The sequence below is a fragment of the Bactrocera latifrons genome, unplaced genomic scaffold (genome assembly GCF_001853355.1).
Source record: "Bactrocera latifrons isolate USDA-ARS-PBARC rearing strain unplaced genomic scaffold, ASM185335v1 scaffold_38, whole genome shotgun sequence".
Classification (NCBI taxonomy): Eukaryota; Metazoa; Arthropoda; class Insecta; order Diptera; family Tephritidae; genus Bactrocera; species Bactrocera latifrons.
In genome coordinates, this window is record NW_017537023.1 from 1,059,172 (window position 1) to 1,074,529 (window position 15,358).

At 39.6% G+C, this 15,358-nt stretch overlaps 1 protein-coding gene across 2 annotated transcripts in view; it reads right to left on the bottom strand.

Moving 5' to 3' along the window:
- LOC108972123 (protein cappuccino) overlaps positions 1–12,361 on the bottom strand; it is a 109,530-nt gene extending 97,169 nt beyond the window's left edge. For both annotated transcript variants that reach the window (XM_018938604.1, XM_018938607.1), the window contains exon 1: positions 11,782–12,361. In XM_018938604.1, coding sequence (XP_018794149.1) covers positions 11,782–12,207 — 426 coding nt within the window. In that variant the 5' untranslated portion in view covers positions 12,208–12,361. The remainder of the gene's footprint in view (positions 1–11,781) is intronic.
- Positions 12,362–15,358: the final 2,997 nt, after the last annotated feature.

Genomic DNA, 15,358 nt, shown 5'->3' on the forward strand with positions numbered 1-15,358 from the left:
TGACTCTGCTCTGAGTCGGTTTCAAGATCCAACACTAAATTAACTACAATTTTAAAGTTATGACTGTTTACGTTGATTGTTTACCATATCTGAGGATAGCAGACATTTCGGTTTGGCTTTGTTCATCACCATTTTCCCATTTTCTTTGCTTCTTTGCCCACCCAGAAGAAATCTGTACTAACAGGGATGTTAAGACTTTTACAATTTTGTCCAGCATCAGGTTGAAGAAATATCATGATAAGGAATCGACTTGACCGAAGCAGCGTTTGATATAAAACGGCCCGAAAAGTTGCTTCCAAGTTCTGACTGCGGTTCTGGTATTGTTATTGGTCGTCAGAACGACTTTAAAACGTAAACATTGGTCGGAATATGAGGTAACTTAGTAGTAAATAGGCAAGATTTATGCCTTTAGCAGATTGTGATCCGGTCTCCAAGCTCCCCTAGCCTTAATATGAGGAATATACTGATTCTTACATAAACTTGGTACTTGGATCTTACATAAACTTGGATAACTTGGGACCCTAGTACTTTTTGGATCCTACTTTGTTGACCATACTTTGGGAAAAAAGTCTTTATGACTTCAGAGCCTCCGAAGTGAAAAAATATTTTCTAGTAATAAATAATATTGACTAGTTTCTTAAATTCCTGGTATTAATGGTGGTAATTATAGTAGCTTTTTTTTAGTAGACAACCTCAGATCGGGTTCCAAATTTGTTTGTTATTCCAGTCTTAATAAAAGGTATATATTGATCCTTTCATTAATCAGCTTCAAGCCCTAGAACTTTCCTACTTATTAATCAAGAAACTTCCTTGAATTCTTCGTTAGAATCGGATTGTGATCTTCTTTAATAGACAACCTTTGATTGGATCCAAAAGTGTTTTGTTACCTCAGTCTAATTACGAGGGATATACGACTGCTGATCTTTACATAAAACTTAGAGACTTAGAACTTTTGATTATTTTTGGAATAAAATCTTTTTGATTTCGGGGCCTGCCAAATAAAAAATATTTTTGTGATGAATAGTTTGTTGTACACAATGAAGTTCTGCTTGGATCTAGATTTAGAAACATCCCTGAATTCTTCTAAATTCTTAGCGATGTGTTTTGACTCAGATTAGATCTTTATAATTAGTAAACCTTGAGTTCCCAACTAAAATAGTATGCATATTTTCAATTGTAACCTCATTTCATGCAGTAAATTACAACACTGTATGCCACAAATGCATTGCCGCCTGGTGCCCCAATTATGGCGTCGTCACGTTGCGATATGTAACTCGGCGCTCCAACGCGCGACGTGTCAAATTTGCAGTGTGCACCCAAAGGAGCAGCAAAGCGCTGGCAGCCTCAGGACCGCGCACACATACATCTGCTCTAGGCGCCCTAAACTGCGTTAAAATTATGCAAACCTATATGGAGGCAGCTAACTATCTAACGCAATAGCCTACGGTCAACAACTTACAACTACTTAGGCACGCACACGCATACATACACAAACAAATATACATAGATGTAATGCATATTCGAGGCTCGTAAATGAGTTTGTATCAGAGGCACGTTGTACACGACCCCAGGGAAGCCGCAATGGTCAAAGCGATATACGTTGAGGTGCTGAACAGTTGCACACAAACCCAAACACACACATACATATACATTCAGCGTCACGCCTCAATGAAAATTCTAAGCAAACTTAATAGCTGATGGGATGCTCAGCTAGCTGCTCACAGCGTCTGGGGACTCAAGTACTCATTGTAAATTTTTGTAAAAGTCTGCTGCCCCTCTGGGTATGTGTGTATGAGTATCTGCGTCCGTGTGTGCGTGTATGTATGTGTTGTGTCTTTGTGTTTTAAGTCACTGAGACTATAAAGTGGCAATCAAATTGATTTATTTCACTTGTTTACGTGCGAGCAGCGTCACAAGTGTATCTTTTTCTTTGTTTACCGTTATTTAAATTAAATAGAGCTAGGCGTTTGGCTGTGTCTGTGTGCGTGTGTTCCCTGTTTGTTTACAAACGTTTATTCCGGTCTATAGTGGTAGACTTAAGTACTTGTGTGAGCACAAATCATGTCTGCAGGCCATGCCTTGCTGGATTTGGTAAACAACCGGATTCTTTTCTATGGCAGTTCAACTATTTAATTTAAGTTGTTGCAGTGGGAGCCGGGGAATATAATCAGTCTGTGTCATGACCCCTACAATCTTACTAAGCTTCCATTTTTCTATAACTAGAAACTTTTAGATCTCTCTACCATCAACACTAGCCCAAAGTAATTTCGTTGGTATTGCACTGCTGCATTGCTTGTGTTCCAATACCTTTTATTAGGATCCATTCCTTCAAGCGACCATTAAAGGAGGTGAGTGGCATGGGGAAGCTTAGAGGAATAGTGTCTCCGAGCGGGCCAACTCGTCTGCTTTTTAATATCCTTCTAATTCTATATGACCGATTTACAAAATAACATTTTTGTTATTGCCTACTTGATGAGACTTAATCTTGGCGGTACAGAGAGCCTTAATTGTCGCTTAAGTGATATTAAACTTCTTCGTCTGTACTGGCGTAGGCACCGCTTATGCGATTATTGCCGAGTTAACAACAGCGCGCAAGTCTCATTTTTGCTATGTGGCGTCAATTGGAGATTCCAAGCGAATTCAGGTTCTTCTCCACCTGGTCTTTTCAACAGAGTGGAGGAGGTCTTTCTCTTCCTCTGTCGGATACAACTTCGAATACTTTCAGAGCTGGAGTGTTTTCGTCCATTCGGACGACAGCTCATCGTTCCAGCGAACGCGATGTTCGCCGTAGTCAACGGGCAAGGGACTACAAATCTTTCGCAGAACTTTTCTCTCGAAAACTCGTAACCCGTACTCATCAGGTGTTGTCATCGGCCATGACTCTGTACTATATAGTAGGTCAGGAATAATTAGCGACTTATTGAATTTGGATTTTGTTCGTCGAGAGAGAACTTTACTTCTCATATGTTAGTTACATTTTTATTATTTCTTGCTCTTACTGTACGAACCTGGACAAATATCACCCTCTCGAGTTAAACATTATTAAAGATCTTGCGGTTAATAAATCCCCGCTTGTGTGGTAAGGTTCGGATTTGTTGTCATCTAGTTAACTAACATCAAAAAAATTTCGGCATCATGTTCATAAACCCACTTTTCTCAAGCATTTCTGGTGCGACCTCTACTCGTCATCGTTTCTGTAAACCGATTAACATATATAAAGCCAAACAATGAACCCAAATATATAATATTAGTAGTTTCATAAGAGATGATAAGATTCTCTGTTATCTATCTGATGCACTGCTTTTGCACTATCGCGATGTTATTTTCATTAACAGAGGCCGACAAGATGGAAGCAAGTTCTTGATGACTTAACGATGTTTATTGAATACTCTGTTTACTAAAATACTTCTAAATCGAATCTGCATCCGTAATTTTCTATTAGAAAGATAAATTTCCAAACAAAGTAGTTGTGCAATTTTGTTCATGGTAAAAATCCCCAGGCATCTCGATTACGAAGACTGTGATTAAGACAATTATCTAATGCAAATTCCATATTTTATGCAGTTAAACTTATTTTTGTGAAATTATGAGTACAGCAGAATAACTCTGCATATCTATTCTTAAACTCTAAAAAAATTAGTTATACAATAGAACCGAGCCTTTATATAAAACGTAGATTCTTCTTCTTTTTTTATCGACGTCGCGCCAATCGTTCTGCCGCTGCGCTGTTTTGCGTCAATTGGAAATTCCAAGTGTAGCCAGGTCCTGCTCCACTTGCTTTTTCCAACATAGTAGAGGTCTACATCCTCCATGTTTTCCCCCGGCGGGTACTGCTTTGCATACTTGCAAACCTGGGATGTTGTGAGCCATTCTCAGTGCACAACTCTGGGAAGTAATGATTCGCCTTCTTTAGCTCGCCTTCAAACGGATGTTTTTTTGGCTACCTAGAGGATACTTTGTCTGTGGATGCAAGTCGTGAACTGTGCTAGAGTCTTATGTACAAGAATCGTTTCTGGCTACTCCCAGGTAATTGGCGCTCAGAGAACTTTCCTCTTTTGCGTGAACTTCAACATAGCTCTCTTCTCTATAGAAGACGTAAGACGCAGGCACAATCTTAATTAGAATATGAAAGCATACATTTAACGTAGAGTTCCTCCTTATTCTAGAAGTCGTCTCCCGATTAACTCATTAATTAAGTTCTTATTATTAACTATACAAGAAGAAGACCTTCGGGATTTTGAGAGAGATCATAACCATTTAGTGGATTGATGACACTTTAATATACAAATATATTGTTCACTTTAAGCAAAAGTGAATTAAGCTGTCTCCCTGAAATCCCTGCTCTAAAAAATTCGATTTTGTGAAGTATAAGACTCTTGACTGAAATATGTCCGCATTCCTTTCCAAAAATGACAGAATTTTACCAAATTGAATACAAGTCTCTGGGTACACGTTGTGACGAGTTTTTTGGTTCTTTGGAAATATTGAAATACATATATCATTGCCGGTTCCGATACTCTTATAAAAGACTCCTATGAATATTTTTCACCTTCTGTGCGTATTTTCGAAATGGAATTATTAGAAAATGAGTGCAGCATTACAAGGAACTGAGCAGATCGTAGGATCTGTTTTACGGAGATTTACCGTTGAGTTTTGTTTTTTTCTAGTGGCGTCCATGGTTGTTCTCAACAATTATTGAATTATGATTTTGTTTATTGTGCCAGTAAGCCATACAAACTAGACATAACTACCGCAAGTTATTAAATTTATAAAAAGATCTAACCTCAACCTGGTTCTAAACCCAACAACTTTTTAAAACATTCTGACATAAAACCTAAGATAGCTAAATCTTAAGACGAACCCGGTTAACTAGAAAACTTGGTAAGCGGTATCCAGCAGAGTCTGCAGTAAACGATATCTCTCGCCAGCTTAAATCTCCGGCATTTCTCATATTTTCCTCTCGAATATCATAATATTTGAGAGGTCAGGGCAAATTGTTTGAATAATAATAAATGAGCATTTTAATGCTATTGACTCGATGTTTAAGGCCTTAAATATGTATGGGCACAATGGTGTGCACATTTGTTTAGTTTCCAAGCTGTGTTTAGTAGTTTGTGTGAGTTATGTTCTCGTGCCTGCCATATTTTATGAATAATACAGCATGGCATGCAGCAAAGACTCCTAGCATGTTGCTCTGCTGCGCTGCCGCAAGGCAAATTCCAGTGAACTAGAAACAATAGGATTTAAACACGTTACTAGGCCAATGGCGTTTTAGCTGCAAGCTACTTAAACACAAAACAAAAACAAACAAGCGCTTACATGCTAAAGAATCTGCATAAAATGAGCCGTGATATCACAGTGCCAAAAGAGAGGATTTCAAGAGTAGCAGGGCAGGCAGGGGAAATTCGACTCGACGGTACTAAGCCAGTACATGCCGTTTCACTAAGTTGTTACTAAATTTATGAAATAAACGTGTTTACATAAATATATGTATTATGTCGTATCTTGCCTGGTAGTAACTTAAAGTCACGAAAAATTGTAAGTAAAGTAAATAGCTTGAGTTTGGACAACGTCGAGTTTTTTGGACTACGTATTTTCATTGTCTTCAATAGCAAGTGGTAAAATGCCTTTAAAGACGGTCAATAGATCGTTGAAGACATTCCTCGTTCTATACGACCTGCGACCTGCGACCTCTTCATCAATCCTCTCTCGCGGGGCCCTTGGAATGATTTTGGTGAATATTTTCGGCATGTAACGCGCTTTTGCTCGACTCGTCCCGTTAAAGCTGATCTTTTTTGTTTTTTTAAAGAGTATCATAATCAGGCCTTTTTGGACATGAATTCCGAATCCATGGAGAGCAGACATGGATTTATGAGTTTGAAATACAAACAAGGCAACAATCATGGAAATGGAGAGGAAGACAAACCGAACCAATTTTCCTTTATATATTCGTATTGAGGCGTTTGTTTCCAAACGAAAACGGCCGGAATTGTGGCAGAACAATTCATGGAGTTTACACGATGACCAAATTTAGCGTATTCGTATTCACTATACGAGGCTTGGTTGTATATGTATAAGTTCACGAGCCGAGGACGATGATATAGCATAGTTGTAATAACATATGTATGTACGCGAGAATGCACATTATAGTCAGTCTGGACCTCGTTTAACAAACGTAGGTCGAAGCCCCGATTTTTTTCTTTGTCAAAGAGTAATGTGGTATAGTCATTCTTCTGGGTAAGCTATTACTGTCGTAGGACAATACCCAATTAACCCTTGTGTAGGATGCGGTAGCCATCTCTGGTGGCGCCTGGGGTTACGGCTAAAAGGGAGGAAGCTTCAGCGGAGTCATTAACACATATTCGGTGTAAGGGTTTGCTCAAGTCTAATTGCAGCGTTTGCTCGTCGGACTGGAAACAAGCGTCTCGCTAATAAAAACAACAGCTTCGGATGAAAGACCCCCCTTTTGATGGCGAAACAGCGTAATAAAGACTATTATTTAAAGGCATGCACCTGAAATTTCCGATCCCCAAATTAGGAAGGTGCCGATGCCGAGCTGGTTGATGTCCTCGTAAAAGTCAAGGCTGACATCACCGCCGTCTAAGAAATCCGATTGACGAGACAAGGACTCTTTGTGGGGGAAAGTCTGATTCGTTGAGACCTGGCATTCACTCCGGTGGACGAGCGTCTATACACAATTCACATCAGAGCAAAGATTTTCATTTCCCACATCTCGACGCAAAAAAAGGACGAGAAGTAAAACTTGTTTTTGGCGTGAGCAAAAAAGGCCTCCATGGCGAATCCTCTCCAAGTGCGTTGAGGCTGATCGACTTCGCAGGGGCCTGAATTATAGTCATCAACAAGCTATTTGGCTTTCTTTATATCGAAAAGTTCGAAACCACATCGATTATGTTGTGATAGATGAGCGACATGTCTCCAGTGCCCTTGGCGTGCGAACGCTTCAAGGTCCTGACAAAGCTCAAAGCTTGATTTGTGAGAATCTTATGATCAATTATATAGAAGTTTTACGTGTTCTAAGCTGTCCAATGAGATCTCTGTGAAGGTCGACGTCTATAGCTAACCTAACCAAACGAGTGGAGACGCAATCTCTGGTGAATCTTAAGTCTAATGTACGGATAGCGCCAACTATTTCTATCTTATAAGTAAACTTCTGCCTCACATTTAAACAATGTCTTTGGTAACATAGGCTATTAGCAATGAAAAAAAAAAAATCACTTTAAATTCACTAAAATTATCTGTATACCAATTAAGTTCTTTGCCGCCTTAAGTAAAATGAAATTATTAACATTCTCAGAATTCTAATAACAGTAAAAGGTGAGTAGGAGAGATTAGCTGTACATTACCTTAACGGCAGCCGGAAGCTTCCTAACGGTAAGCGCTTATCTCGCACACAAGCATAAACGCATTAGCTAAAGCTTATTATAGGTTTTGCAATTTTGTGGTAAATGAGATGCAGCACTGTATTTATTAACGCTCTCCATCTCTTTTACTCACTTCTCCACGCTCGCATCACATACAAATCCACCATTTTATTTTCACTTTTGAGAATTTCGCGGTTTTCTAGAATTTTGTTCGCGGCTCTTTGTATTACTACATTGTTGCTGGCAAGTGGCTTGGAAATCTAAAGGAGATTTATGAAAATATACGCATAGAAAGTGTGTGCTACAACAACTGTGCCGCATTAGCAAAACAACTTCAACATTACTTTAAAAGTAATCGAGAAAGCGTTTTTCGGCTACATTGCATACTTTTAGGGACGCCATGAACTTTAAGTGCTCGAAGAAATGTTGACGAGTACTTCGTAATATGTTTTCGGCAGTTTGCCGCCGAAATATTCGTGTGAGCAAGTTTCGCTAATTTTTTGCTGCTTTTTTCGCAGACATTCCTTCATTCGCTGTAATTCGCACTTTTGAGCGATACAAATTAAGTCGATTCGTTGCAAGTAGTGCCCATGCGTTCGTGTAGCCGAGCTTGGCAAACGATTTCGCAATCTGTTTAGCATTGCACGTAAAATATAAGCCCATTTTGTGGAAATTTGATGCTTATCATTAAATTGTTTTCACTCCTCGCCAGCAAAATGGCAATCGGAGAGTGTTTAATGTGCGTAACGGCGACAATGGCAACAACAATTGCGACAAAAAAATAATGCAAGTAAATGCTTAATCGTATTGTTGGCAATAACAATTACTGCACCTTTAAGTATGCACTTAAGATTATGGCAGATATTAAGAAAATCGCGCAGAGCTGCTTGAAGTAGATGTGGAGTGCGCAAAAGACGATACAGGATATCAGCAACTTGTAGATAGTTGTAGGTGGTTGATACTGTGTTTGCATGTTAAATGTTTTCAGTAAGAAAATCTGTAAGTTATACTTGTCTCAATGAAATAAATAGTCGAAAGATATCACTAACTTTAACAAACTTTAGGAAAGGATAAAAAAACCCTCAAGTCGACAACAGGGATATTATTTAAGTATTTCATTCTCCTAACTGAACATTTAAATACCTAAACCACCACTTATTAACTCAAAATATTATATAACTATATAATCCTTAGCTTGATTAGCTTAGGCAACGGATTGAGAAACAACAATTCAATCTAATTGAAATATTGTATTGTTCTGCAAAGGGGCCACCTGACGATCTCCATAATTATATTTGGTTTCCCAAAGTTATTTGGAGTTGTCTATAGTTTCATCGATAAAATGTGAAAACCTTCTTCGACTCGAGACCCACTGGTGGACAACGGGAGCAAGGGCGTTCACTCATCCAACCAAATGGCCTGTCAGCACTTTGCATGTATACCTGCCGTGACCTCGCAAGGAATAGAGGCGAATTTTTTTTGTTTTCGGTCCAGACCGACACACTTATCTACCAAAAGAAGAAGAGCAAACTTTATTTTGAAAATATTCTAAATGACTTGTTATCTAGCTTATTGGTAACGTGGCCAACAAATATAGTAAGACTCTAATTTTTATGAGCACACAACAGTATTGTATGCCGCTGTATGTTCGAAGTTGTTAGTAATATTTTCATAGCAGCTTCTTCTTCCCTTATTTGCGCAGACACCGCTTGTGCGGTCTTTACTTTTCACTTTTTGGCGCCAATTGGAGATTCCAAGTGTACCCTGGTCTTTCTCCACCTGGTATTTCCAACGTAGTGGAGGTCTTTTCCCGGCGGGTACTGGGGATACATGATCTAGCCAGCGTAGCCTCGTTCCATCATAGTCTCATCGACTGCGTAATTCGCCATTGCTAAGTCGCACGATAGGAAGTCGCCTTGTCTGAAACCTTGTTTGATATCGAACGGCTCAGAGAGGTCCTTCCCGATCCTGACGGAGCTTTTGGGGTTGCTCAACATCAGTTTACACAGCTATATTAATTTTGCGAGGATACAAATTTCAGACCTAGGGGCATAAAGGCGATTCCTTTTCGTGTTGTTAAATGCAGTGTTGTAATCGACGAAGAGGTAATGTGTTCCATCCTCTTTTCACGGGCCTTTTCCAAGAATTTACACATGATGAATATCTGGATACTTGTTGATTTCCAGGCCCGAGTGGTGAGATTTCCACATTAGAAGTCCACGATTGGGCATATCACATTTAAATTCCAATTGTGGAGCAAATTTTTGTTCGACAATATTCTACAAAGAAGCTAATGCGTGGTCATTAACAGTTCCTTGCCGCCGCATTTGGATAGCTTGGCTGACAGTCCAGTCGCCTTTGCCGCTTTGTTGTTCTTCAGACGAGTATTTGCTATTCGAACATCTTTATGGTCTTCGATTGATTAATTGGGTTCACCATCATCAGGTATTACGTTTTTATTGCCATTCAACAGAATCGAGAAGTGTTCCCTCCAAAACTTCGTACGCTCTGGGTATCAGCCAGTACATCATCTCTGGGGATTCAACAAGAGTATGCCCCGGTCTTGAGACCTTTTATTAGTCGCCGCCTTTTTTAATTCACTTAAATATCTATATTTGACCAAATTCTGTTTAGGTCTCAAAGTAGACTTTAATAAACTGATTTTAATCGACTTAATTATTTTCCTCTCGGCTATTTCTTTCGAGAAGACAGGAAAATTTCTAAACCAGATGCGAATACCACAGTAGGTGTATTCTGTTGAGAGAATATAAGCGATAGCACTCGGCGAAATAAAAGACAAGAATGAAGGAACTCGATGAAAAAGTATTTATGTGGAGACCAGTCCGAATGTGTCCTTTGGTGTAGGTGAATGAATGTGAGTGATAGCACTCGGCGAAATCAACGTCAAGAAGTGTCTCGCAAGCCAATTTTCACCTTGCGCTGTGGCGCGCCGCATTTTCGCTCGTATCTCGGGAACGGTTCGTCCTACGGCCATGATCATGTATACCATTTCGGTAGCAAATGACGTAACAGATAACTTTTGTTTTATACCAATTTCAAGGGCGGAGTTGGGGTTGAAGATGCAATCCGATCTCAAAACAAAAAGTTGCATTGGAATCAGGAAGTACTAAGGCAACTTTTCCGCACTATTAGAAATCCCGAATCGGAAAAAGGCGGGAATAGACCCACCCTAGTGTAGGACTAGTTCGAACCTCGAATCAATTTTATTTGCTTCTGCTTTGCAACTAAGTACTCTTAAAATAGCTAAATATTTATAAACTGTACAGCACTAGCGATGGAATTGTCGAAAAACCACAAAATACTCAGATAAGTAATAACGAACCCATCTAAGAGCATCTGTAACTGATTATGGTATTCTGCCTGTGCGAATGGCAGGCACCTTGACGTGGTGGAAGGGCTTAAATCACAAATCATTTCGGCTCCTCCCAATCGGGTCTTGAAGGGTATTGTCCTCTCAACGCCGGGCCGCTTTGGGAAGTACCTACCACGTCACCAATCTCTGGTGCGTCGGACCTTTGTATTCTTTTTTAAAAGAATATACCAGACAGCTGAACAGCATATTGACTCTCAACTTAGTGGACTTCATCTGTTTGATATATCCCAAGGGTATATTCGGGTATGATCTGGCAAACGCGCTTGACCGCACTGCGGCTGCTTTCAGGATAATAGAACTGTAGGTAAGGGTTGGCAGGAAAAAGTATTGGCATAATCTGAAAAGCATGCACCAATGAAAGTTGCCAACGGATTCTTACAACCTCTTTAGGTTTAGTTTAAAAGAGATCCCGAGAGACAAATTCCGATGACATGTTTAATTTTATACTCGGCAAAGCAGACTCAAGAACATGGATATAAATTTTTGCTCAAATCACCGGTTATGTGACATTGAGCCGTAAACTCCTGAAAACTTAATGCTAGACTGCATGCAGATTAAAGGCTTTGTGTCCGAATACGGATCACATTGCCTCAATAGCATTTAACGGGATACTAAAATTTATCAGTGTGCTAATTTCATAACTCAGTACCTGAACCAATATCCATTTCCCAAAGTGAAGTTACGAAATTTACAGTAATTGCCCCAAAGGAACTGAGAACTACAATGAAGCTAAAAAACGCCTGGTGAACAATTAAAGGCAACCACACTTAAGCCTTCAGCTCAAGCGCTCTCACATCAAATAACTTTAACTAACTTAATAAATTAATTTTATTCGCGCATTTGTTTGTCGCATTGTGTATGCGAACATACCAATACACACACACACACACACACACGTGCACTTCACGTTGCTGTTGTTGTTATTACAACACTAGTTCCGTTATGTGCATTTGTTAATTAAAATTTCAGAAAAAGCCAACCAGTTCTTCTATACGATCGACTTACCTGCATCGATGGTTTGTGCGTTTTCGGCGCGCCCAGCGCACGTCTGGGCGCCTGGTGGCAGGCTTCATTGTTTGCTATTGTAGGGTTTTCAGCGCTGCTCGTGGCTTTGTTAGGATTGTTTATCTTCTTGTTGTGGCTATTGTTTTCCTGGCTATTGCTGCAGCTCAAGCTCCTGCTTTTGTTGTTATTATTGCTGTTGTTGTTGCTCTTTTTGTTTTCGCTATGGCAGCGCCGAATACCATGCGTTGTTGCCGTTGCTGTTATTATTGTTGTTCTTGTGGCTGCTGCTGCCTTCGCTTCCACATACTCTGCATATTGTGTTGTTGTTATTGCAAATAACGGTAGTATTTCGTAGCAACAAGCTAAAATGAAATTGAAGCAAATACTCAGCGTTCGGCGAACATTTTTCAATATGCCCTTCGTCATTCGGTTGCGATTCACTGCCTCTTGTGCTCTCCTGGCTTCAGAACTTCATCAACACGAAATCGGGAATCGGTTTATTTTTGCTCCGTATGTTTGTATATGTGCGTATGTATGAATTTTGTTCTTATTTTCTATTGAAGAATTTGGTTTTAATTAGCGAATTTTTATGAATTTAAAAATTTTGTTGACATTTTTCCCCAAAAGTTTTCGAAACTGAAAATGTAAAGTCGAAAAGATTTTAGACACAAAAGGCTGAGTGCTGCCATATTATAGATTTACAAAAATTATGTTAAAAGTTCAATGATTTTATAAAGTTATTGTTCTTGAGCATTGAAATTCGGAGAATTTTTTTTTTGTGATTACAAGGCATGCTATGCTAAAAATGTGTAAAATAGGGTCAATACTTCTCGCAGCCTTCTGAGCATCTTCAGGCTCAATTAACGGTGTAATGCGTAATATAATACGTTCTTTGTTTTGGTCTTGTCATAAACTAACCATAACTGTTTCGCCATCCTGCATTTGGTTGTATACTACCATCTATTAGGCGCTAATTGTTCAAATTGCGTATTGAGGTTTCTCTTGATTATTCCCAGTTGACACGGTATTGTGTCTGTCAATTCGTCTGTTTCTTCGCTGCCGAAAATATTCCTGTGACCGGGAACCCAAATTATGAACAAGTCGAGTTGCCCTGTCAGTGAGTTTAACACCTTACTACATTTGTTGACCATGCTGCATTTAATCTTTGGCCACTACAAAGCTAGCAATGCCGTCTGGCTATCTCTACAAATGGACGAACTGGTCGCTTTCTGTATCCTCCCGTAGTTGTACCGAAGAGTTTCACAGCCCTTCTGTTTGTCTAGTACTTTCGATTGAAAGTTGCAAGCTGAGTTTGGTATATTAGGTTGTTAAATATCTTACTTCCATTTTTTTGCTCTTTATTCAATGCTTTATAAAAAGTAATACAGTGATCGGATCAGTGATGCGCCGTTTCGTTCGATAATCTGTTTCCAACTAGATGGCAACTTCATAATACCCCTCACGTAGAATCCCCCTCCTTATTTGCGAAGAACAGCCGGACAACCACTTTTCACAAGCCTCTTTTGAGTTCAACTTTACATCTACAAGGGCGTTCGCCATGCACAGGAACAGATGGTAATTAATTGGCGCTATGTCTGGCTGGATGCGATCAAACCGAGCATCCTTAGTTTTTGACGAGTCATCAACGAAGTGTGTGGTCTGGCGTTGTCCCAGTGGAACTCTACACCCTTCCTATTGGCCAATTCTGGACGCTTCTGGTCGATCGCCTGCTTGAAGCGGTCGAGTTGTTCGCAGTAGATGGTGGAATTAAGCGTCTGGCCATATGGGAGCAGCTCATATTGCATGGTTCCCTTCCAATCCCACCAAACACACAGCAAAACCTGACTGACCGTTAAACCCGGCTTGGCCACTGTTTGGGAGGATTCAGCGGCCTTCGACCGCAACCGTTTTCGCTTGATATCCATGATATCCAAACCAATCATGTACAGCGTTCTTTTGTAGGTTATGCCAAGACCTTTAAAAGATATACAGTATTGCCAAATACGAGCTCTGTAGCGCTTTATACATAGCCGTGAAATTCAAAAGACAAAAAGGCGGAAGGAAGATATTTGACAACCTAATATAAACTGTCGGTCCATAATGTAATAAATCTTAATAAAATTGAGAAAGGGTAACACTTCTAGTATATTTTAGAGTTTTCTTAGTCTTTTTCAGTTTCCTAAAATCCTCAAAAAAAAGTGGTCGCTTTCGATTCGGCTTGAAGTTTGACAGTAGTCGCGTAAGAGAATATTCAGCAAAATAGGGCCTACCTTTATGCCCCTATTTCTAAATTTGGGAGCTCCACAAAAGTAATATGGCTGCGTAAACTGACATTGGGCAATACCAAAAACTCCGTGTGGATCGGGAAGTAGCTCTCCGAGCCGTTCGATACCAAACAAGGTTTCAGATAAGGCAGCTCGCTTTGTGCCAATCTCTACAAGAGAGTACAACTTCTAGCGTATGCCGGTGACATCGATATGTTTCGGCAAAACAACCGGAGCATTAGTTCTGTATTCTTCAGGTTGAACAAAGAAGTGAAGCATATGGGCTTGGTAGAGAACTTCGAAGATGTAAATAAATTCGTTAACACCAACAACAACATCAGTCTCGAGATCCATTACAAAATAACGCTGGTCGACAGGTGCTATATTAGGTCAGGCTAAATGTATCGTATGTAGTCCTTTGCGAAGCCACAGAAAGGAAGAAAGAAGGTCACTAGATCTCCTATGATCAATCTTGGGCCAAAAGATTTTTGCAACAGCGAATGTACCGATGCTGGCCCAGCGCTGGATAAGCTTTCGCGAAGCCTAGCTATATGGCGGTAGAACATAAGAGGATACAGGACAGGTGCTACTTGGGACGCTGAGTAGGCCGTTGAGAAGTAAAATACTATCTCGAGGAACAAAGACAAATTCTACAAGTCACTCATTATCTCCGTCCTGCTATAAAAGTATCCTTTCCTTTGCGCATTAGCAACAACGAATACCGCAGTCGGTGGAACGATGAGCTGTACGAGATTTACGATGACATTGACATAGTTCAGCGATTAGAGACAACTCTGAGAGTAGCCGACGCTGTACCCGCCAACAGAAGTAAAGGAAGTGGAAGACCTCCGCTCCGTTGGAAAGGACAGTTGGAGAAGTAGCTGTCTACACTTTAATTCTCCAATTGCCACCGAAGAATTAAGAAGAAATTGCTATAAAGTAATACGCCAATACAGAAGAAGAAGGGTATTATAGCCTAGGGGCAGCTGAAGTTAATGCATTTTTTTGTTTTGTAGTCTATTTTCCATATTTTTTCTGAAATATTGATCTCAAATTTTATTTCTAATTACTTACTCAGCACATTTTGCTTTCAAAGTAAACAAGATACACATTTTCCAATTTAGTTTTATTCATTTCATTTATTATTCATTACTCTTTCATAATTTCTTTGCATTCAGTTTCATTTTGTTTGTATATCATTTCGTATTTCGTTTTACTTAAATTTCAATTGAATAACTTTAGTCTTGTGTATGTATGCAATTGCTTATGCAATGCTATGTATACTATATATTTGTTTTTTTTTTTTTTTTTTT